General features: G+C 44.1%; 1 protein-coding gene across 3 annotated transcripts in view; it reads right to left on the reverse strand.

The window, feature by feature from the left end:
- PDE3A (phosphodiesterase 3A) overlaps window positions 1-24,789 on the reverse strand; it is a 312,291-nt gene that overhangs the window by 33,686 nt on the left and 253,816 nt on the right. For all 3 annotated transcript variants that reach the window (XM_087722797.1, XM_087722796.1, XM_087722799.1), the window contains 6 exons: window positions 17,955-18,215; window positions 15,233-15,387; window positions 13,081-13,196; window positions 11,187-11,406; window positions 1,601-1,686; window positions 625-794 (listed from right to left, as the gene is read on the reverse strand). In XM_087722797.1, the coding sequence (XP_087578923.1) occupies window positions 625-794; window positions 1,601-1,686; window positions 11,187-11,406; window positions 13,081-13,196; window positions 15,233-15,387; window positions 17,955-18,215 (1,008 nt within the window). The remainder of the gene's footprint in view (window positions 1-624; window positions 795-1,600; window positions 1,687-11,186; window positions 11,407-13,080; window positions 13,197-15,232; window positions 15,388-17,954; window positions 18,216-24,789) is intronic.

A 24,789-nucleotide genomic window follows, 5' to 3' on the forward strand; every position in this document is an offset into this window, starting at 1 on the left:
CCAGAACCTCCTGTTCATCATGCCAGGTAAATGCAGGGCCCACATGGAGGCTCAAAAAGGGGGGGGAAACAGGTCTACCTGAGGTTCCGGAAGTCCAGAAACGGGCCTGTTTCCAACCTCCGGAGCCCTTGGGAAGCAGTTTTTGCCCTCCCGGAGGCTCAAGAAGACCCTCCGGAGCCTGGAGAGGGCAAAACATAGGCCTACTGGAAATTCCAGAAATGGGCCTGTTTCCAGCCTCTGGAGGACCTCCGGAGCCCAGGGGAAGCAGTTTTTGCCCTCCCAGAGGCTCAAGGAAACCACCCGGAGCCTTGGGAGGGCACAAATAGCCCCCCCTGGTGGCGCAGGAGGTTGACTAGGCCCTGCCCATCCTGGCTCCGCCCACCGAACAACAGGGCAGCGAACTCATTGCTGCAATTTTTGAGGCCCGCCCCTGGTTACAATGATGTGATATTTACTTTGTTCTTGTTTCGACTTTCCGAAGTCAAACCTCCATACCAGACTCCTTTTAATTTCTGGCTATTAAATGGACTAAAGCAGCTTTCCTCTCCCAATGTCTACATCTCCTTCTAAGCATTCTCAGGTACATTAGCGAGGCCCTGTTACATTCGAGAGTGAATGGGATACCTCCACAGGCAGCAAAGGATGCAACATGACGGTCTCGGGGGCAAACGCCCTGCAGTGCGGGCCCGCCTGGGTCGGCTCCTTGGAGCAATGTGTCTCGTCTTCATTCTGCACAATGTCACTGCTGTCGCTGTTATTCGTCTCATAGTCGGAGGTGGCCTGCGCAGGATCATCTAAAATGAAAACCCAACTGCCTGTTACTGCTGTTAAGGACCCGATGGAGGACAAAATCTCTTTCCTTGAACCAACCAAAGCAGATCCTCATAGCAATTCCATCAACAGAAAGCAGAGTCCCACCAGTGGTGGCATTCAAATTTTTTTTTTACTACCAGTTCTGTGGGTGTGGCTTGGTAGGCGTGGCTTGGTGGGAAGGATACTGTAAAATCTCCATTCCCTCCCCACTCCAGGGAAAGGATACTGTGAAATCCCCATTCCCTCCCCACGCCAGGGGAAGGATAGTGCAAAATCCCCATTCCCTCCCCACTCCTGGGGGAAGGATGCTGTAAAATCCCCATTCCCTCCCCACTCCAGGGAAAGGATACTGTAAAATCCCCATTCCCTCCCCACTCCAGGGAAAGGATACTGTAAAATCCCCATTCCCTCCCCACTCCAGGGAAAGGATACTGTAAAATCCCCATTCCCTCCCCACTCCAGGGAAAGGATACTGTAAAATCTCCATTCCCACCCCACTCCAGGGGAATGATGCTGTAAAATCCCCATTCCCTCCCCACCCCACTAACCTGTTTTCCAGCTCTATTCTGTGCAGGGCAACAAAAGAAGACCCAGCCAATCAGCTGGGACTCGGGAGGCAAAGAATAGATGGGGGCAGAGTCAGTCAGAGGTGGTATTTGCCGGTTCTCCGAACTACTCAAAATTTCCACTACCGGTTCTCCAGAACTGGTCAGAACCAGCTGAATACCACCTCTGAGTCCCACCCCGTCCCAAGCTGGATCTTCAGGTACAGTAGACGCCTACTTACCTGTCCTGTTCAAGGTATGCACGGCCCCGTCATTCCTATCCAGCATTCCTTCTCTGCGGTCTGTTTGGCTGTATGGCCTGCCACAGCTGGAAAACAGATGGTTTGACAGAAATTCGGTCAAACAGTGGGCAAGCAGCAAATGGATTGAAAGTGATCTATTAGGAGCAGTAACTGATGTGTAACTGCACATTCCTTTTCCTGATTCCTACATGCAGACGGATTGCTTGATTAATGCTCACTTAATGAGCAGATTTGGGTCCATGCATATATTTCTTCCCACAACTGGGGGAGCGACCGGTCAGTCTACACACCCATAAATCTGTCCTCATGTCCTCATTAGCCCGCATTGTTTTTTTTTTTTTAAGAAATATGTAGAAAAACCACATCTTTCTTATTCGCACACATAATTTCCCCAACATCTGGATTTTGTACCCATTTACGGTATCTCTGTTTGCAAACAATCCTGTCCAATGTACACACCAGTGTGAGACGGTTCCCAGTGCGCGCCGTTTTGAACGCTACTTTTAGACTTAACGGTATTGCAAAATTGAGAATCTGCATGAAGCAAAGGATAATTGTTCCAATCTGCCTCTTTCGAGTGGGTTAAATCGCATTACTTCAAAACGTGGAGCAAATGGAATTCCCCCCCTTCCCCCAATCCTGGTATGCAACACATAATTGATATATAACAGAGGTGGAAAACAGTTTTACAGTTAGGGGCCACACTTTACAAAAAAAAAAAAAATCACTTGGCTTCCAGGGATCATAGAGGATGTGGTGGTAATAAAAAAAAGCAGTTTATATACATTCTCACACCCACACACAAGTACGCGGAGCTGTTGATGGAAAGGCAAGAGAACAGAGAACGGAAGAGTGAAAAGCAAAGGTGAGAGACAAAATTGTTCTAGAAATCAAAGCAAGTCCTTGAATCGCAAAGAATAGTTTCATTCTGAAACTCACCAGCAGGAAAAGAGTCATCACCGTTTCTTGTGGACCAGAACACGCAATAAGACTCATTTGATTACACTAGGACAGGGGTGTCAAACTCAAGGCCCGCGGGCTGGATTCAGCCCATGGGGTGCTTAGATCTGGCCTGGAAACAGAGAAGGACCAGCCGGCGGTGCCTCAGGCAGCTCTTCCAAGCTCAATTTTGGCTGTCAGAGGATTACAGGAGGCCGTCACAGCTGAAAACGGGGCTTGTGGGGCTGCATGCAATCCTCCCAAGGTCCATTTTGGCTGCAGAGAGTTGCAAGAAGCCACTGCAGATGAAAATGGAGCTCGGGAGCTTGTTTTCGCTGGCAGAGTGCTCGTTCCCACAGGCACCTCCCAACACGAGTCACATCGAGCTGGCCACACCCGCCAGGGCCACGTCCTCCACCTCCCCCGAGGTCAAACCCAATCCTGGTGCGGCCCTCAACGAAATTGAGTTTGACACCCCTGCACTAGTACGTCTATTAACTAGCTACAGGTAGTCCTCGACGTACGACCACAATTGAGCCCAAAACGTCTATCGCTCCATGAGACAGTTGTTCAATGAGCTTTGCCCCATTTTACGACCTTCCTTGCCACCGTTGTTAAAGTGAATCCCTGCGGTTGTAACACGGTTGTTAAATGAATCTGGCTTCTCCATCGATTTTTTCTTGTCAAAAGATCGCAACAGGAGGTTACAAGACTCCCGGGGGCATTGTAACCGTCATAAATATGAGCAAGTGGCCAAGCATCCAAATTCTTATCATGTGAACACCGGGGGATGCTGCAACGGTTTTGTGATAAGTAGTCAGAAGTCGTTTTTTTCCAGTAGCTGTTGTAAACCGAACAGTTGTAAATCGAGGACTACCTGCCTATCTGTCTGCCTGTAATCCATGGGCACGCAGAATGATTTAAAAAAAAATCATTGAAGTGCTAATAGATGTTTTTGTTTCATTCTTTAAGCCTAAATCCAACAATTCTTATTTCCTTTATGCCTCGCGCCTGCCAAATGTTAGTATCTATAGCTGGGGGAAGATATCTGACCTTGCCAAAAAAACCAACCACCCCAGGATTAGAGACTCTAAGCCCGTGATGCCGAACCTATGGCATGCGTGCCACAGGTGGAACAGGGAGCCATTCCTGACGGCACGTGAGGCGTTGCCCTGTCAGCTCCAGCGCGCATGCGCGTGCTGGCCAGCTTATTTTCGGCCTTGGTTTTCTGCCATTTTTCGTCCTCCGAAAAACCGTCCAGTGTGCAAACCAAAAGTTCGGGAACGGACTTCCGCTTTGCGCGCTGGGCTGTTTTTCACCCTCCAGAGGTTCCTAAAAAGCCTCTGGAACCTGGGGAGGGCAAAAAACAGACCTACCAGGCCCACCGGAAGTCGGGAAACGGGCTGTTTCCGGTCTCCAGAAGGCCTCCAGGGGGTGGGGGAGGCCGTTTTTGCCCTCCCCGGGCTTGCAACTTTGCAACTTTAATAAAACTTTGCAACTTTAATAAAATTTGTATGCCGCCAACTCCCTGGGGACTCTGGGCGGCTCCAAGAAAACCGTGTGCGCATACACATGGGTCTGTGTGTGTGTCATGTGTGTATACACAGAGGTCACGGCATGGGGGGGGCATGAAATTATGGGAGTGGGTATGTGACTGTGCTCGATAGTGTGCATGGGCGTGCTTTTGTCACCCGAGGCAAAAAAGATTCACCATCACTGCTCTAGACAACCTATAATTTACATTGTTCCCTCTGATAAATTCATAAATTCAACGGCCCAATGAAACTTTCAGGTTTCGCAGGAGTAGAAACAGCGGCTGAGGTTCATCTCAGCGGGAATCACTAGAAAATGAGCAATAATGCTTTCACCCATTTTCGCAGCACTATCAGGCAGATCAGAGTGGGAAAGGATCCCTAATTTAATGTAATAACCTCAAGGTCTCAAGAAGTTCCTATTTTCCTACAAAAGCCGCCCTCTGATGACCATCAAATGCTCTGTGGATGGAGAAAGTGGAGTAAACAGACTAAGACTAAGAGGGGGATAGCAACGTAAAAGTGACTTAAAAAAAAGGGATGTCAACCTTTTGGGGCACAAGAAATCACAGGTTTTATTTTGCTGGCTACGGTATTTATAAATTGGCTTCTCGGAACCTCAACAGGCCGTAGCAATAGCACTGGAGTGGGATTTCAGAATTTTTGGGGGTTGGCTGGGGTTCAGCCGAGGCCGGAGATTGTTAACTTTTTATTTTGCCAAGTGCCGTTTTCAAAATAAAATGAAAAATATGGGCTGCCAAATGTACGATTTGAGCCCAGATGACAGCAACCTGATCTTAGAAGGTTCCAGAGGGAGGAATTGGGAGGGAGCAGGCTGGATCAGCTCTGGTTTTAGAAAAAAACTTCACAAATTACAAAGTGTGCTCTGCAAGAGAGACACTTCACGAAGTCAATTCTCCGATTAATAAAACGGTCTGTAAAACCAATTCCAAGTGTCAGTCTGGGTTGGCTCGGTCACCTCTGAAATTGTCCCCTGGAAACCGTCGTCTGTGAATTCATAATTTAAGTTCATCGTATCTTAAGTGCTCAGCATGTTATAAGATGTCAAAGCTCTGACCTGCTTTCCCATCAGACTTACACAAGGAGTGGGGGGTGGGGGGGAATGGGCCTGGGTGAATTTCGCCCTTCCTTGCAACTTGCTTCGTAGAGAGAGATGCAGAAATAGTCCTCGATTTATGGCTATTTAAGGAAAGTTGGAAGTTAGGGCAGTCTCAGACTTGTAAGTGATGGGCCTGGCACTGTTCTGACCCGAAGTTTCCCAAGAGCATGAGGCAAACTCCTGGTCCCGACAAAAAAACCCTTTTATTAATTTCCTGTGAATTCTGCTCATTCACATCCTGCAAAGTCTTTCAATGGAGGATTTACAGTCACAGACCTTATCTGGCTTGGAGAGCTGACAGGCTGATACCTGCAAAACTTGGCAAGGAGTCTCGGAGAGTCACGAACCAATTAAGCGAACTAACTGTCTCCTGCAAACTCCACTCCCCTTTCGCTCCTCTTTTATTTCCTCTGGGAGGGGCCATTCATCGTCCACCTGTGGCCTTACTCCCAAGTCAACCCCTGTTCTTTAGCTGTTCCTTTCATCTGGCAACTCTGTCCATGCGCACACTGGGAACAGGCTCCAGCTGTTCTTCTGCCTCATTGATGTCCGACTCTGAAGGCAGCTGATAACTGTCAAACAGCCCTGGTCCCCACTCTGCCTCTGACACAGAGCCCTCATCAGAGCCTTCCCCAGACTCCAAGACTGGCCCATGTTCCTCCCCAACCTCCTCACTGTCTGAATCTGGCCACTGGCAGGCCACAACAAGCACCACCTTCACAGACATATGTATAAATGCAATGCAGGTGCTTGGCAACCTAGCTTGCATTAATGACGGTTACAGCATCTTGTAGCCATGTGATCACAATTCCTGATTTCCTTGGTAGCTTCTGACAAGCAAACTGAGGGAGCCGGATTCGCTTAATGACCATGTGATTTGCTGAACGACCATAGTGATTCACTTAATGACTGTGGTAAAAAATGGTCGCAAAATGGACTCCAGTCATGTGATGACTCACTTTATGACTGCGTGGATTTTTCCACTAAAAGAAACCCTGGTCCCAGCTGTAGTCCTAAGTCGAGGACTACAGGTATTCTTCAACTTATGACCAAAATTGAGGCCAACATTTATGTTGCTAAGTGAGAAATTTGCTAAGTGAATTTTGCCCCATGTTACGACTTTTGCCACGTTTGTTAAGTGAATCACTGCAGCTGTTAAATGGGTGACACGGTTGTAGCTTCATCATTGATTTTTCTTGTCAGAAGGTCACAAAAGGGGATCACATGAACCTGGGAAACTGCAACCGTCATAAATACGAGGCAGGGGGAAGGTGTTTGGATTTTGATCCCGTGACCATGGGGATGCTTCGATGGTCATAAGTGTGAAAAACGGTCATAACTCACTTTTTCAGTGCCATTGCAACTTTGAATGGTCACTAAGCGAACTGTTGTATGTTGAGGACTACCCATCCTGGTAGCCCTTCAATGCTCCCTTAGAAGCTGAGAAGGTAGAATTCAAATCCGGATGTACTTAAAGGAGAGCAAATGATTTGTGGCTTGGATTATGTTTTCTTTCTAATGCTGGCAGTACTTTAGTTCCAAGAAATCAAAATGTAGAATATAATTGGGTACAGAAAGCCAAGAATTTGATCCCGGATGATAACGCAGATGACTTACAGTCAGGCATACTGCAGTTTTCCAAAGAAATGTTGCATGTGACATGCAACACAATCCAGGTTTTGGGTAGAAATCACTTATTACAACATACTGGGTAACATGATTATACTATGTAGAGATTCTGAATCTTAGCTGTGAAATCCAGCTGGGTGACTTCGAGCCAATCACCAGGAGATGGTGAGTTCTAGTCCCATATTAGGCATGAAAGCCAGCTGGGTGACTTTGGGCCAATCACCAGGAGATGGTGAGTTCTAGTCCTACGTTAGGCATGAAATCAGCTGGGTGAGATTGGGCCAATCACCAGGAGATGGTGAGTTCTAGTCCCACGTTAGGCATGAAAGCCAGCTGGGTGACTTTGGGCCAATCACCCAGAGGCGGTGAGTTCTAGTCCCATATTAGGCATGAAATGAGCTGGGTGAGATTGGGTCAATCACCAGGAGATGGTGAGTTCTAGTCCCACGTTAGGCATGAAAGCCAGCTGGGTGACTTTGGGCCAATCACCAGGAGGCGGTGAGTTCTAGTCCCACATTAGGCATGAAATCAGATGGTGACTTTGGTCCAATCACCAGGAGGCGGTGAGTTCTAGTCCCACATTAGGCATGAAATGAGCTGGGTAACTTTGGGCCAATCACCACGAGATGGTGAGTTCTAGTCCAACGTTAGGCATGAAATCATCTGGGTGACTTTGGGCCAATCACCAGGAGATGGTGAGTTCTAGTCCAATGTTAGGCATGAAATCATCTGGGTGACTTTGGGCCAATCATCAGGAGGCGGTGAGTTCTAGTCCCTCCTTAGGCATAAAAGCCAGGTCTCTAAAAGCCTGATCCACCTCACAGGTTTGTAATTATGAGGAAAATAACACGAGAAAGGCACGTTGGAAACGTATGATGGATACATTTGCCGCCTTGAGTGATTTGTAAACAAAATAAAAGAGAGGATATTACCAAATTAATAACTATGCTTATCATATCAGTTCAACCTATTCTTCCCCTAATCCAAGGACCGTGTGTTTCAAAAGGGAAATATTTCACATAAGTGATGACAGAATGGCATTACTAAAACAGAGGAGCGATTTGGGGTTCATTTGTCCCCAGAGAGAGGGCAGGATAATATGCTATTAGGCATGCTAATGGTGTTCATGGATTAAAGCATTCAGTTCTTTTTCCCCACACAAAAGGATTAGTGGACAATTATACCACTGCACCACTTGGTTTATTAATTAGGTTGCTGTCCTTTCTTATTCATCTCCTTCTCTCTGAACTTGAGAAGTACCGTAAGCTAGGATTCCTTGGTATGCACGGCCATTTTGGTGAATTTGGTGGCGTTTCGGGAGGCGAAAAATGCTGTATTCAGTGTATAAGATGCACCCAGATTTTCACCCTCTTTTCTGAGGGGAAAAGGTGCTTCTTATATTCTGATAAATACGGTAACTAGGATTCTTTGGCATGAAAAACATACTGTAAAATCCTTCCTTCAACCCCAAATTTAATTTTCACGGGGGAAGCCACACAGCTCGGTTTGGAAGACCTCCCGTTGGAGCTCTTACAGGGACTTTGAACCTGGCATCTAAGCCGAAACGGACAGCATTCAATGACGGATCAAAGGGTTTTTAATTTTTTTTTCAAATACTTGGGTTTATCAGTTTGTCGGTTGACCTTATTTTCCCCTGGATCTCAGCCGTCCACATTCCGAAACTCAAGGAATAAAGGACATGACCTAAATCAATTTCGTTGGGAAATGAGATGGCTATCTGGAACGGCCACCTGACAGAATCCATCCCACCACATATTTCATTTCCACAAAGTCGTTGAGGGGAAATGAAGACAAGATGTGAGCTATCTCGAAGCTCTGTGCCTCTGCCAAGAACAATTCCAAGCCTCTGAACTCAACTATCACTCGGTTATTCTACAAGCAGCATCCTGCAGTGATTTAACAAGCCACACCTTTATTTCCCCCACTTCTGAGACGGAAGAAGAATCCAGAAACCATCAGGGGCAGGGGTGGGTTCCTGGTTTGCTTGAGGGCGCACCGCACAAACGCTTCACACGCTCAAGCATGCGCAGTGCAATTAAAAATGGTTCTGCGCATGCGAAGAAGCAAAAAACAAGATGGCGGCAGTTATGGCATCGCCCAGAGAACTGGTTCCAGCAACCCAGGCTGCAAAACTACTATCGGTTTGTCCAAACTGGTAAGAACCCACCACTAATCAGCAGCCACCAAAATGCCACCTGCTAAAAGAGTTCAGTTTACACTTTCTCCGTGCAGCCACTAAAAGGTTGAACAGAGGCTGAGGAACCTTTGGAAATGGTTAAAGGAGTAGTAGTTTTAAAACCAGGATGGGCCATTAATTTTCCCAAGAAGTGCAGGAAAAACTAGTCCTGTTGTGGAGCGCCAACCAATAGCTGCCAACCAACGAAGCTGCATAGGCACACGTCCATGCATACCTACAGACTGCGGATTCAGTTCTATAGAGGAATGATTGAGTCTGTCATCTGCACCTCTATAACTGTCTGGTTGGGCTCTGCAACCCAACAAGACAGACACGGACTTCAGAGGATAATTAGAACCGCAGAAAAACAATGGTTACCAACCTGCCTTCCATTGAGAACCTGTACACTGCATGAGTCAAAAAGAGGACTGTGAAAATATTTACAGACCCCTCGCATCCTGGAGATAAATTGTTTCGACTCCTACCCTCAAAACGACGCTATAGGGCACTGCACACCAGAACAACAAGACACAAGGACAATTTTTTCCCCGAATGCCATCACTCTGCTAAACAACTACTTCCCACAATATTGTTAAATTATCTACTAAGAATGTATTACTATCGTTCTTCTCTTCCTTCCTAGTACCTATCTTTTCCCACTTATGACTATAACCATGTTGCTTGTATCTTTACAATTTATATTGTTGTTGTTTTTTTAGTATAATTTGATTGCTTATTAGTAACCTATGACTATCACTAAGTGTTGTATCTTATGATTCTTGAAGAATGTATTCTATTTTTTTTTTTATGTACACTGAGAGCATAGGCACCAAAGGCAAATTCCTGTGTGTCCAATCACCCTTGTCCAATAAAGAATTCTGTTCTATTCTATTCTATTCTATTCTATTCTATTCTATTCTATTCTATTCTATTCTGTGTGGGGGGAAGCAGTCATTTCAAAATAAAAGCAATCCACATGGGCTGGACAGGGACAGGCAAAGAGACCAAAATAAAATACCCAGGTCTGTTTTAGAATGACAAAACAAAATAAAACAAATTAAAATTAATAAATTAAAATAAATTAAAATTTAAAAGGTAGAAAAATAAATTAAAATATAAATAAAAATTAATTAAAAATGAAATGAAATGAAAAAATATAATATAATATAAAATAAAAATGTAGATAAATAAAAAATATAAATAAAAAATTAATAAAAATATAAAATGGAATGAATAAAATAATAAAATGAAATAAAATAAAATAAAATAAAATGGAAAATGGTGGTCTCAGACTCCCAGGAAAGAAAAGTGATGGACAGTGGCTGCAAATATAACAGCTGGCTCACAGCAGACCAATCCCTGCTCCATCATTCTTTTTCACTGATCTCTACAACTACTGGCAGCTGCTGATGGATAAGAATGAAAGTTGAACATTTTTTGGAAAGATTCACTTCCTGCTTCCTTAGGAGAGCAGGATATCTCCCCCCCCCACCCTAATAAATTAATATTAGAAGACACCGTTCTCATCCAGCTGTTAACAGCTATTTTCCACTGCTGTTTTTTAAAAAAATTATTTGCTGTGAACCTGTCTTAAATACAATTACACTTGGGTCTGTCTTTAACCTGTTTTTTAAATCAATTCTGCTTGGGTCTCAGGTACAGGTTAGTTCAATCATGTGTACCTTAATGCATGCACCACCTTGAATTAATTGTAGAATTAATTGTAAAAATAATAAAGGGGTGATAGAGTAAAATCAGGGGTAGTCAACCTTTTTATACCTACCGCCCACTTTTGTACCTCTGTTAGTAGTAAAATTTTCTAACCGCCCACTGGTTCCACAGTAATGGTGACTTATAAAGTAGGGAAGTAACTTTACTTTATAAAATTTATAAAGCAGAGTTACAGCAAACCCCTACCGCCCACCATGAAAGCTGGAATGCCCACTAGTGGGCGGTAGAGACCAGGTTGACTACCAATGGAGTAAATAAAATAAACTCCCATATTTACAGGCCCAGGATGGGGAAGACTTATCCAAGGCACTGATATCGATGAGCTCCATTGAAGAAAGCTCAGAGATGAAGAAAGAAATACACGACCAAGTAAGGAAAATATAGGAAGTTCCAACAAATAGAGAAGTATTATCTTACCTACTGCAAATGACAGAGGTGCCTTCCACAGGCTCCGATATGATAGGGGCACTCTGAGTGCAACCTAAGACCTTGTGAGGCTTGATGGCTTGGACAGTGGCCATGACAGTCGACTCTGGAAATTGTTCTCCTGCGGTTCTACGGATGGGACTGTTGGCTGGTGTGCCCTGGACGGGTGAATGGCTTGGGGAGACAAGAGGAGAAATATTCGGGGAGATACCTGTGGAATGGGAAAAGAGCATTACTTTTAAAATTTATATCTATCTATCTATCTATCTATCTATCTATCTATCTATCTATCTATCTATCTATCTATCATCTATCTATCTATCTATCTATCTATCTATCATCTATCTATCATCTATCTATCTATCTATCTATCTATCATCGTCTGTCTGTCTGTCTGTCTATCTATCTATCTATCTATCTATCTATCTATCTATCTATCTATCTATCTATCTATCTATCTATCTATCTATCATCTATATCTATCTATCTATCTATCTATCTATCTATCTATCTATCTATCTATCTATCTATCTATCTATCTATCTATCTATCTATCTACCTACCTACCTACCTACCTACCTACCTACCTACCTACCTACCTATCATCCATCCATCCATCCATCCATCCATCCATCCATCCATCCATCCATCCATCTATCCATCTATCTATCTACTCTTTCTAAAGCCCACCCTCTACGAATAGTCCTTAACTCACCACAACTGGAACCAGAATTTTGCTTGCTAAACAAAGTGTTTGTTAAATGAATCACATACAATTTTACAAGGTGTTTTTTTTTTTTTGCAATGTTAGTTACGTGAATACCCCCCCCCCCTCCTGCTGACTTTGGATGCAAGAGGTCGGCTGGTAAGATTCCCAAAGGATGATCATAGGATCCCAGGATGCGGCAACCAACCATCTGAAACACAGGCAGGCTGCCAAGCACCTGAATTCTGATCATGTGACCATGAGGAGGCTACAGTGGGGATGCCCCAAAGGTTGTAAGTGGGAGGACAAGCTGTTTTTCAGTGCCACTATAAACTTCCATGACTGGTTCTCGTATGTATGTGTTCTGACCGAGGCTCCCCAAGAGCATGAAACAAACTCCTTTTCCCGACAAAAAACCCTTTTATTAATTTGCGGTGAATTCTGCTCATTCACAACTGGCAAAGTCTTTCAGGGGAGGATTTACAGTCACAGACCTTATCTGGCTTGGAGAGCTGACAGGCTGATATCTGCAAAAAATGGCAAGGAGTCTCGGAGAGTCATGAACCAATTAAGCGGACTAATTGTCTCCTGCAAACTCCACTCCCCTTTTGCTCCTCAGCCAGCTGGGTGACTCTGAGCCAGTCACTCTCTCTCAGCCCCACCTACCTCACAGGGATGGCCTGCAGCCATCTTTTCTTTTGGGTCTTTGGCCTGCCAAACTTCTATTATTCTGCTATGCCTTTTCTTTTGTGGGAAAATGGGAGGGGGGATTGTATGGCGTTAGATGCGATGTAGCCATAACAAAATTCTTTCTAGAAAGCCAAGGTCACCCTTTGTCTCTGTACCTCTGCACCTGACCGGAACTGGATGGGTGAAACTGCCAGCATGGCAGTGGGAGATTGGACCATGGGATGGACTTGTGGGTGTGGGGGCAAGATCTTGAACTTTCAACTGGGTGGGGAAAACCAGGAAGCTTTCAGATTCGGGTTTCCCCAAATGTGCCAACATGGCTCTCTTAATAAATTGGAACTTTGAGCAATACTTTGCCTTGGACTTTTGGATGCTATTTGAACCCTGACAGTTATTGTTGTTGTTGGGAAAACAGGAGGAGGAAGGTATGTTGGAAATATTCGCTGCCTTGAGTTACTTGTGAAAATAATAAATGAAATAAATAACCACCTTGTCGGTTTGGCCGCTTTGAATTCAGGTGGTTGGCAGCCGACATGGCGTAGGAGGTTGAGAAGGATCGGCTTTTGGTGAGTGTCATCAGGAGAGAATTGTTCCATGAGTCAGAGCTGTGAAAATAAAAGAAGAAAGGCAGCACAATTCTTATTTGTAGGCTTTTTTAGAGAGAGAACAGCGGTCTGATTGATGATCACAATCTCTAGGAAGCTGTAACCCCATGTTTCTTGCAACAACCAGTCAGATGTTTACAGGCATCTCACAAACTGCTTATAAAGGTGATTTTGCCATCATTTGAATCTAAGATAGGCAAAGTTGCATATTAGGGGAGGGAGGGAGGGAGAGAGAGACGGAGGGGTAGGAGAGAGAGAGAGCGGGAGAAAGAGAAGGAGAGAGAGCGAAAGAGGGAGAGAGGGAGAGAAAGAAAGAGGGAAAGAAGGAGAGAGGGAAAGAGAGAGGGAGAGAAAGAAAAAGGGAAAGAAGGAGAGAGGGAGGGGTAGGAGAGAGAGAGAAAGAGAGGAAGAGAAAGAGGGAAAGAGAGAAGGGGAGAAAGAAAGAGGGAGAGAGGGGAGGAAGAGAGGGAGAGAGAAAGGGAGAGAAAGAAAGAGAGGAGAGGAAGAGAGGGAGAGAAGGAAAGGGAGAGAGAGGGAGACAGACAGAGAGAGGAGGAGAGGAAGAGAAGGAGAGAGGGAAAGACAGAGAGACAGAGAGAGAGAGAGAGAGAGAGAGAGAGAGAGAGAGAGAGAGAGAGAGAGAGAGAGAGAGAGAGAGAGAAAGAGATTATATCTGCAATTCAATTGGCCAAATTAAATCAGGACTGGCCCATGGTGCCTCTGCCTGGCAGAAACAGCTGGTTTCACTGGCAGAGGGTTGCAGGAGGCCATGGCACCTAAAAATGGAGCTCGTGAGCCCGTTTTCACTGGCAGAGTGCTCAGGCCACGTCCAACCTGGCCATGCCCACCCCAGAGGTCAAACACAATCCTGATGTGGCCCTCAATGAAATCGAGTTTGACACCCCTGACCTAGAGTTTCTCTTTTTCCTACTAATGACTTTAATTGCATTAAACAAGGACCTTCCCAACTTAAGAGATACCTTCTGTGATCCATTTTGATAGATATAAAGTTTCTTCTTCTTCTTCTTCTTCTTCTTCTTCTTCTTCTTCTTCTTCTTCTTCTTCTTCTTCTTCTTCTTCTTCTTCTTCTTCTTCTTCTTCTTCTTCTTCTTCTTCTTTATGATTGGCTGCACAGTCAGTCAGATGTTCAGACTGGATTTGGCATTTTTATCCATCTATTGAGTCCTTCTCAACGACCTTGGATAGGCAGCAGTGATGGGTTGCAGGAGGTACACCCCGGTATGTGCGTACCGGTGCCTGCGGAAGCAGCAGCCACTGTACCAGAACAGTGCTTTGGAGGGCCCGCCCGCCCTTGTTCCTTACTTGTATTTGAAGGAAAGAGGCCATCTGTGCACGTGCGCGCAGCGTATGGCGCCTGCACGACGCTCCGCCGAACAGCTGGAGCATTGCAGGTGGTGGGTGCGCAGCCCCTGGTGCACGCCCGGCTCCCATTCCAACGTACCGGTTGCAACGGGAGCCGCGACCCACCACTGATAGGCAGATATTGATGTTTGATGGCATTAAAGGTATGGTCGCAGGATGTAAGCTGTTCCGAGTAAAGCTGCCTTCTGCAATTGACTGATACGGAAATTGTCGATTTATTGGCTGCCCATTGCACAGTTCACGGTAACTCTGAGCAGTTTATAGCATTATAAGCTTCTACTAGACTGCATTAATCATATGGTATTTTAGATCTGTTGACTATCCACCAATATTATGGTGTGTGTGTGTGTGTGTGTATATATATATATATATATATATATATATATATATATATATATATATATATATATATATATATATATATATATATATATATATATATATATATATATATATATATATATATATATATATATATATATATATATATATATATATATATATATATTTAACTTGAAATCTTTTTTATCAAGTATAGTTAAAACTTATACTTGTATCTGAACTGTATCTTTGCTTTATCCCTTTCCGTCAGTATCTCTCAACCTTTGCAACTTTAAGATCTTAAATGTTAAAATCTACAGTTATTTTCTTACCTGGGTGATGAATTATCATAAAGTTTGATGCTGGGACTGCGGTCCCTTCGAACAGATGCTGGCTCCAACGTGGGTAAACCGGTGGCAGATGTGGTTGTCGTCCAAGTGGAGGACACTCGCCGTAGAAGACCTGGGGGAAGGCTTTTCCTAAAGCGCTGTAGGTAAGACAAATAACATCTTAGGACTACCGTATTTTTCGGAGTATAAGACACACTTTTTTCCCTCAAAAAAGAGGCTGAAAATCTGGGTGCGTCTTATACACTGAATACAGATTTTTTTTGCCTCCCGAAACTCCGCCCCCTTCACCAAAATGGCCATACAGAGCTTCTAGGAAGCTTTCAGAGAGCTCCTGGGGGCTGAGGAGGGCAAAAATGAGTGAAAAATGGGCTGTTTTTTGTTCAATTTTGCCCTCCCCCCAGGAGAACTCTATAAGACTCCTAAAGGCTATGCATACAATTTTTTGGGACAAAAAATGACCCGTTTTCACAAAAAATGGGCCGTTTATTCCTCGTTTTTGGAGGGCCCCACCTCCCAGGAGCACTCTGCAAGTCCTCTAAAGACAATTCGTGCATTGGGGAGGGGGGACAGGCCCATTTTCGCAAAAAAAAATGGGCCATTTTTGGGAGGTTTGCAGAGTGCAAAAACCTTTTTTTAAAAATTTGCCTCTTAAAAACCTTGCTGCGTCTTAATACTCCGGTGCATCTTATACTCTGAAAAATACGGTACTTTATGATGTCACCGAGAAGAGGGAATTGACTTATTCTCCAGAGAGGACAAGAGGTAATAGGTGACAGCTTATGAAAGAGAGATACAGTGGGAATAAGTAATCAGTGGAATAGTTTGTTACCCAGAATTGTGGGTGCTCCATCACTGGAGGTTTTAAAAAATAAACTAGACAACCATTTGACCAGGATGGTATAAAGTCTCCTGCCTTGATCAGGGGGTTAGACTAGAAGACCTCCCTATGGTGTTGTGTTCCATGGTGTTTTCATCCACGATCTTCAGTTTTTATCAGCAAGTACATTGGACAACTCAGTAAATGAAGGAAATGCCCTGCTATTAATCTTTGACATTCTGCAGTCTTTTCCTTGGACAAGGATATTGTGCATAGTTTCAGGTTTCAGGTTTATTGGGATTTATATGCCGCCCTTTTCCCTGAGGGGACTCAGGGCGGCTTACAACCACGGGGGACGGGAAGTGCAAGGTCAAAACAAACACGTTGTGAGCAAAAGAAAAATAATAAAACACAACTTTCATTCAGCAATCAAACACTCGGGCGGGTAATTGGAAGCCTATCCCCAGGCCTGCTGGGAGAGCCAGATCTTGAGGGCTGCGCGGAAGGTCTGGATCGTGGTGAGGGTGCGGATCTCCATGGGGAGCTCGTTCCATAGGGTCGGGGCAGCAACAGAAAAGGCTCTCCTCCGTGTGGTCGCCAGTTGACATTGACTGGCAGATGGAATACGGAGGAGGCCCAGTCTGTGCGATCTAATTGGTCGATTCAGGGAGGTAATCGGCAGAAGGCGGTCTCTCAAGTACCCAGATCCACTACCATGGAGTGCTTTAAAGATGGTCATCATTATCCTGAAGCGCACCCGGAGACCAACAGGCAGCCAGTGCAGCTCGCGGAGGACAGGTGTAACGTGGGCGAACCGAGGTGCGCCCACTATCACTCGCGCGGCTGCATTTTGGACTAGCTGTAGTCGCCGGATGCACTTCAGGGGCAACCCCATGTAGAGCCCATTGCAGTATTCCAGTCTAGAGATCACAAGGGCTCGAGTGACTGTTGTGAGGGCCCCCCGATCTAGGTAGGGCCGCAACTGGCGGACCAGGCGAACCTGGGCAAATGCCCCCCTGGTCACAGCTGACAGCTGGTGATCAAAAGTCAGCTGTGGATCCAGGAGGACTCCTAAGTTGCGGACCCTATCTGAGGGGTGTAAAATTTGACCCCCCAGCCTAAGCGTTGGTGTATTAGCCAAATTATTGGGGGGAAAACACAACAGCCACTCGGTCTTATCCGGGTTGAGCACCAGTTTGTTAGCACTCATCCAGTCCTTAACGGCCTCCAGACCCCGGTTCATCACGTCCACCGCTTCATTGAGTTGGCAAAATAGTCCTTTTATAGCAATAGCACTTAAGACTTATATACCGCTTTACAGTGCTTTACAGCCCTCTCTAAGCAGTTTACAGAGTCAGCCTCTTGCCCCCAACAATCTGGGTCCTCATTTTACCCACCTCAGAAAGATAGAAGGATGAATCAACCTTGAGCCTGGTGAGATTCGATCTGCCGAATTGCAGGCAGCCTGCAGTCAGCAGAAGTAGCCTGCAGTACTGCACTCTAACCACTACGCCCCCATGGCTCATATCATGCGCCACCATGGCTTTATCCAAAACTGTCACCATTTATTCTATTTCCATGGATGAGAAAAGTATGTTTCAGATGCTCCTGTGTTTCTGATGCTCTCTTAAAGAATCAGATTCATAACTTGTTCGAATAAAATGATTATGAAATGGGTATCTTGCAGGGTTCGTTTTATTTCCATTTGCCACAGATCAGTGCTTCTCAACCTAGTTTATGATACGTACGGAGGTGCCACTGTACAATAAAAGTAGCTTTAGCCTTTAGACTAACGAGTTGGTTCTTTGGTTTGGTTTACCCTACTGGCTCTCCCACCCGGTGTGCATAAACGGAGTCAGTTTGGCAAGCTAAATAGGCAACATTTACCTTGGGAATAGTAAGCTTTTCTCCCTTCTCTGAACATTCTTCTGTGTCCGAACAGGTGTAGTTTTCGTTGAAGGATGCCAAAGTATTGACTCTTGGTCTGTGGATAGCTTGGAAGGTCAACTGTGTGTTAAGCAGGTTGCTCACTGCTCGAAGGGAGGTGCAGACATTGGGTGGCAACGAAGGATCTGCCAGGAGGTCAGTAATGAGTCCATGAGCTTCTCCCATGACGGCAATATCTACGGTAATACTGGTGCCCGAAGACTGGAAAGAGAGGGGAAAGAAGCATTAGCCCTAAATTAGAAAGTAAATAATGCATAACTATGCCAATGTGATTTGTGCAGTGGGAAGCGAGGGAGGAGGGTTGGCATGATGCCCACTGGCATTGTATTGCTGACCTAGGGCAGTGTAGAAGGGAAAAAAAACCCCACATAATTCTTATTCTATGCTTTCTATGGTACCACTAATGAGTACTAATGTCAGCCAGAGGATGCTGTTTGCATATTAAATGGAAAAAAAACCCCTAACCTTACTGTATTTTTTGGAGTATAAGACACATCTTTCCCCCACCAAAAAAGAGGGTGAAAATCTGAGTGCGTCTTATACACTGAGGCATTTTTGGCCTCCTGAAACCCTGCCCCCTTTGCAAAAATGGCCATGCATAGCCTTTAGGAGGCTTCCAGAGTGCTCCTGGGGGCTGAGAGGGCAAAAATGAGCAAAAAACGGGCCATTTTTTGCTCGTTTTTGCCCCCCCCCGGGAGCACTTTACAAGGCTCCTAAAGGCTATGCATGCCATTTTTTTGACAAAAAACGGGCCAATTTTTGCGAAAAACAGGCCGTTTTTGCTCGTTTCCCCCCCCCCAAGCACTCTACAAGCCTCCTAAAGGCTATGCATGCCATTTTTTTTTTTTACAAAAAACGGGCCCATTTTCATGAAAAAACGGGCTGTTTTTTGGGAGGTCTGCAGAGTGCAAAACCTTTTTTTAAAATTTGCCTCTTCAAAATCTTGATGTGCCTTATACTCTGGTGCGTCTTATACTCTGAAAAATATGGTAAATGAAGTGATTCAAACTGCTTCTAGTTTGGCTGCCCATATAAATCAGCTTTATATGTTCATGATGTAAACATCCGTGTTCTTAGAAAAATGTACGCAGGTAGTCCTCAACATATGACCACAGATGAGCCACAAACCTCTTGTTCCTAAGTCAGACAGTTCTTGCTGCATTTTACCATATTTTTTGCCACAGTTGTAAGTGAATTGCCGCAGTTGTTAAATTACTAATATGGTTGTTAAGTAAATCCGACTTCCCCATTGACTTCGTTATGTCAGAAGGTCGCAAAATATAACCACATGACCCCGGGGGCACTGCAATCATCATAACTATGAGTCACTTGCCACGTGGCCAAATTTTAATCACATGACCATGGGGATGCTGAATGGTTGTGTGAAAAACAGTCATAAGTCCCTTTTTTCAGTACCGTTGTAAGTTCGAATAGTCACTAAATGAATGGCTGTAAGTGGAGGTGTAATGTCCTTCAGTGGATCTGGCTCATCTATTTTTTTTGGTCGCCAGAACCTGAGAAAGGATCATAAAGTTTTAAAAAGCCATTTCCCTAAAGTCTTTTTTGACAATCGCTTACATCAATGTTAGCCTGTGACGTCCTAGTTTGTTTTATCCCCATCGTCTTCATTTAACAACCCATAATCCCTTGAGGGGTGGAGTCTGGGCAACTGAATGGAGCTAGCTAGAGTGTTTTAATGGCCGGATGCCCTTCCTGTCACCAATGAGGAGTTTTGTTCAATAGATACGTATATATTCTCAGTGTGCCCAGAGAGAAATATCTGCCTCTCCCTAGGATCAAACTCACAGCCTCCTGGTTGTGAGGTGAGAGGTCCACCTCTAGGCCACCGCACCACTCCTACCTAGTTTGCTTTACGTTTCAGGAAAAGGGCATTTAAGGTTGGAAATGTACCATATTTTTCAGAGTAAAAGACAAGGTATTGAAGAGGCAATTTTTTAAAAAAAAGTTTTTGCACTCTGCAGACCTCCCAAAAACAGCCTGTTTTTCACAAAAACGGGCCCGTTTTTTTCTCTCCAAAAAAAGGGCATGCATAGCCTTTAGGAGGCTTATAGAGTGCTCCTGGGGGCTGGGGGGGGAGGCAAAATTGAGCACAAAATGTTTTTTCTCTCATTTCTGCCCTCCCTAGCCCCTAGGAGCACTCTGCAAAGGTCCTGGAGGCTCTGCACGGCCATTTTGGTGAAGGAGGCGGGGTTTCGGGAGGCGAAAAATGTTGTATTCAGTGTATAAGATGCACCCAGATTTTCAGCCTCTTTTTGAGGGAAAAAGGTGCGTCTTATACTCCGAAAAATACCGTATTTCCAGACCCGATTCAACGTTAAAAATATGGGCCATTTAGTTGATCCTAGCAATCGAGATCGCCAACCCATCTCAAAACAAGGAACAAAATGGCGGAGAAGGGGAAGGGAGGGGCAGAGAGAGGAATAACCAAAGATCGTCTATCAGACATCGTCAGAAAGCCAGCAGCGAGAGTCCAAGAAAATATCACAAGCTGAGTTCAGTTTCCAAAGCACATCATGAACTCCCTGGCCAAGACTTAAAATTAAAAGTAAACACATTTCTCCTTTCTCTACTGTTCTCCCTTGCCTTCAACGTCTAATTTCCAAAAAAACACTTGAGCAGCACAGATCGGCAGTTTCTGTGGAAAAAAAACAAAAAACGCGTTTGCAGTTCGGCCCCAAAAGGGATTTACCGGGATTGAAAAAAAATACGTAATTTTTAAAGTATGTTTTCTTTAAAAGAAATCTGGGTTCCTTTCACGCAAAGAATGGGTGTGGGCTTGACAGACTTTATAAAAATGACTTTCCCTCCCCCAGGAGCTTTCATGCCATTAAGACAACTGGAGCAAGAATTGAGCCAGGGTAGAAACTAACCATGTTTCTATTAAATGATCATTCCTGGACTTTACTAAAAGCATGCTACTCCACGTCACAGCAGAGGCAGCCCTGGAAGAGTTGAGTTCTGGTAGGCCTCAACCTTTGGCAATTGAGCTCAAAATTCCTGTCGCTGAGCAAGACAGACTTCAAGTGAGAATTCCCTATAAGCTTTCTTGCCATAGTTGTTAAGTGAATCACGGCAGTTGTTAAGTAGGTAACAAGATTACTAAGTGAATCTGGCTTCCCCCACTGACTTGGCTTGTCAGAAGATCACCAAAGGGGATCACGTGATCTCCAGGACACTGCAACCATCATAAATACGGGCCAGTGCTCTGAATTTAGTATCAAATAACCAAGGGGATCCTGCAATGGTCACAAGTCACTTTTTTCTAGAGACGTTGTAACTTCAAATGGTCCCTAAAATAATGTCTGTAAATCAAGGACTAGCTGTATACATTATTAGGGCTATTTGTCCCAAAGCTGCTTTTTCAAAAGGCAAAAGACAATTTTATTTTTACTTGAAGACGTTTCACTTCTCATCCAAGAAACTTCTTCGGTTCACTTCATATTTGAAGTTGCGGCCACTCTACAATGTCACGAGTTTGTTGCAGAAAAATCAAATCCAGAAAGCACACACACAGATAACGGATGCAGCTGGATTCATTAACTTCTTTATATACGTAAGAACAGATGAATAAATGTACAATACCAACAGGTGATTCTTCCAAGTAAACACAAGGCAGGAGAGTTACAGGCAAACACACGCAGTTAGTTTCATTTCAGCAGACAAGCCCAGACAGACTGCTAGTTTACTTCTCAGAGCAGCAGACTGCTTAAGTTTCTGTTTCAATTCTCTGCACAGACTCAGTTCTGTTTAAGCTCCCATTGGTTGATTAGTTGCTATGCCTATTCAATGGCTGACCTTGTTCCCATGTCTCTCCCAGTCATGAATATTTTAACATATAAGATGGCTACCGAACCAAATCTTGAAGGTTCCTCATCTCTTCCAACGGCTGTGGGAGACTTCTGAAGCTTAACTTTGCTTTCAATTAATTCTGGCTTAAGATCCTTTTTCCTCCAGTGTTGTGTTGTGGTTATCCCTCTCTTTTGGACTCTCTCCTCCTACTGAACTGTTTGACTTAACCCCTGGTTCACTTAAGGTTCCTCATACTCTCAGGATGATCTATGCGGCCCAACATCTGCATCAAATATCCCCATGAGGATATCGTCTTGTTCCCTAAACAAAACAACTCTCTGGATAATAATTCCTATTCTTGCAAGATGAAATTTGAAATAGTCAGGAAGAAGGCAACAAAACCGTCAGGTCCAAAGAATCAGGGTCCTTTCCATAAGTTCCAGATGAAAAGATTTATTGATCATGTTTATAACCAAGAATCTAGTCAACTAACGTACAATACTAAATTGGCGTCAGATGAGGATCAATGGAATTAAAGAGTGGTTGGACTGAAGAACATTTGTGGCAACATAACAACTCCAGACTGATGACTCACTTAACTCTGCCCCCTAGTGCTGCTTGCTCTTCTCCTACACAACCATAGTTAGAAAAAGTTGTGGATAAGAAGTAGAATAAAATCTAGCCTCTTTGTCATCAATGCCTTGATTGTTCAACCAAATTATGTGCCACTGATATAAGAGAAAATATAGTTAATCAAAAGAGCCTCTGAGTTGGTCTATTTTTTCTCCAACCACTGGGATAATTTAGTCTCCACTGTTTTGGTTTTGGCTATTTTGGGACAAAATGGAAAATCTTTTAGTCTCTGACATGTCCCACTTTGAGATGATTAAAAAAAACCTGATATCATCAAGAGTTTGGAATTTCCTCTGTGACAGGAAACACAGCTGTTTGGTCTCCTTTAATTCCTCAGTATTTAGTAGAGGAATGGGATGGAAGAAAGAAAATAAAACAATTAAAAGTATTGATCATGCATGATTCATATTCTCCCTCCCTCCCTTCCTCTCTTCCTCTCTTCTCAAGATGTTGAGGCTCTAGAAAGACTGCAGAGAAGAGCAACATAGATGATTAGGGGACTGGAGACTAAAAGATATGAAGAACGGTTGCAGGAATTGGGTATGTCTAAAAGATATGAAGAACGGTTGCAGGAATTGGGTAGTTTAATGAAAAGAAGGACCATGGGAGACATGATAGCAGTCTTCCAATATCTCAGGGGTTGCCACACAGAAGAGGGAGTCAAGCTATTCTTCTTGTTCTGAGGGCAGAACAAGAAGCAATGGGTAGAAACTAATCAAGGAGAGAAGCAACTTAGAACTGAGGAGAAATTTCCTGACAATTAGAAAATTAATCAGTGGAACAGAAGTTGCTTTCAGAAGTTGTGGATGCTCCAACACTGGAAGTTTTTAAGAAGATGTTGGACAACCATTTGTCTGAAATGGTATAGGATTTCCTGCCTAAGCAGGGGGTTGGCCTAGAAGACCTCCAAGGTCCCTTCCATCTCTCTCTCTCTCTGTGTGTGTGTCTCTCTCTCTGTCTCTCTCTGTCTCTCTGTCTCTCTCGTTTACCTTTTAATTCCATAAAACACACGGAAGGAATTACGGATTCAGACTCTCAATTTTTCTTTAAATTACATATCAAGTTCAGAGCAACCCCCCCCACCCCAATTTTCAAAAAATGTGCCCTTATTATTCTGCAGAGTCTTTTAAGTCTTAAAAATCCAGATGGTTAGAAAGCGAAAAAAGACACAGCCAAGCGAGAATGGGGGAAGCGAAATATAGAACCAAACAATGGCAGCTATCGTCATTTGAAATGTGAATTATTCTCTCTTAACAGATGTGAAAAATAAATTGGAAGGAAACGGAATTGCTGGAAGACATACTATAAAGGAAGGCGAGGATAATAAAGGAGTTGTCCTCAAAAGGAGGAGGAAAGGAGGACATAAAGAAGAACAAATCTGTCATTTTTAGTTTCTCCAAAGGATTGTTTCTTTTTTTGGCCGCCGTTCAAGAAGAAAAACATCCAATTTTGCTAAGTTTATATCAAACAACTGCATCAAGTGAAACTCATCAGGTAAAACGATTCTCAACTTGGAAAGGACCACATGAAGAGAAGGACCAGGGGTGACATGCTAGCAGTGTTCCAATATTTGAGGGGCTGCCACAGAGAGGAGGGGGTCAAGCTATTTTCCAAAGCACCTGAAGGCCAGACAAGGAATAATGGATGGAAACTGACCAAGGAGAGATTCGACCTAGAAATAAGGAGGAACTTTCTGACAGTAAGAACAATCAACCAATGCTTGCCCTCGGACGTTGTGGGAGCTTCATCCCTTGAGACTTTCAAGAAGAGATTGGTCAGCCATTTGTCAGAAATGGTGTAGGGTCTTCTGCTTGAGCGGGGGGTTGGACTAGATGACCTATAAGGTCCCTTCCAACTCTGTTAATCTGTTAACATTATAGAATCCTACAGTGTTTTTTGTTGAAGGCAAGGAACCTGCTAAGGGACAGATTTCCCTTAAAAAGATGGAAATTCTAAACTGCGCCAATAAACAAGGAAATCTCATAATCAGATTTTGAAGAGGTAAGAATTCAGTTGCTATAAGAAGAGAATATTTGTCGCTCAGGATTAAACTGTGGGGTCCTTGGTGCTGTCTGGCCTTGGTTGTTTTCCTCCAGGTGTTTCTTTACCCAACTAGGTAACATCATCAGTGATGTAAGAGTGACATAACACTGATGATTATCACCTCGTGGGGTAATAAAATCGTTTAAAGGAAAGCAACGCAACTCGGAGAGTACCAAGGACGCCACAATTCAGTTCTTTTTGTTTTGACGAGATGGATTTGTTTGTGCTGCAACAACTTTCCCAGATTTAAAGAGTCCTCGTAAAGGTATCAATTCAAGAAAATTCTCAG

This window comes from Thamnophis sirtalis, unplaced genomic scaffold (assembly GCF_051295495.1).
Source record: "Thamnophis sirtalis isolate CommonGarterSnake01/CBP01778 unplaced genomic scaffold, rThaSir2_p1.2 scaffold_9, whole genome shotgun sequence".
Lineage (NCBI taxonomy): Eukaryota > Metazoa > Chordata > Lepidosauria > Squamata > Natricidae > Thamnophis > Thamnophis sirtalis.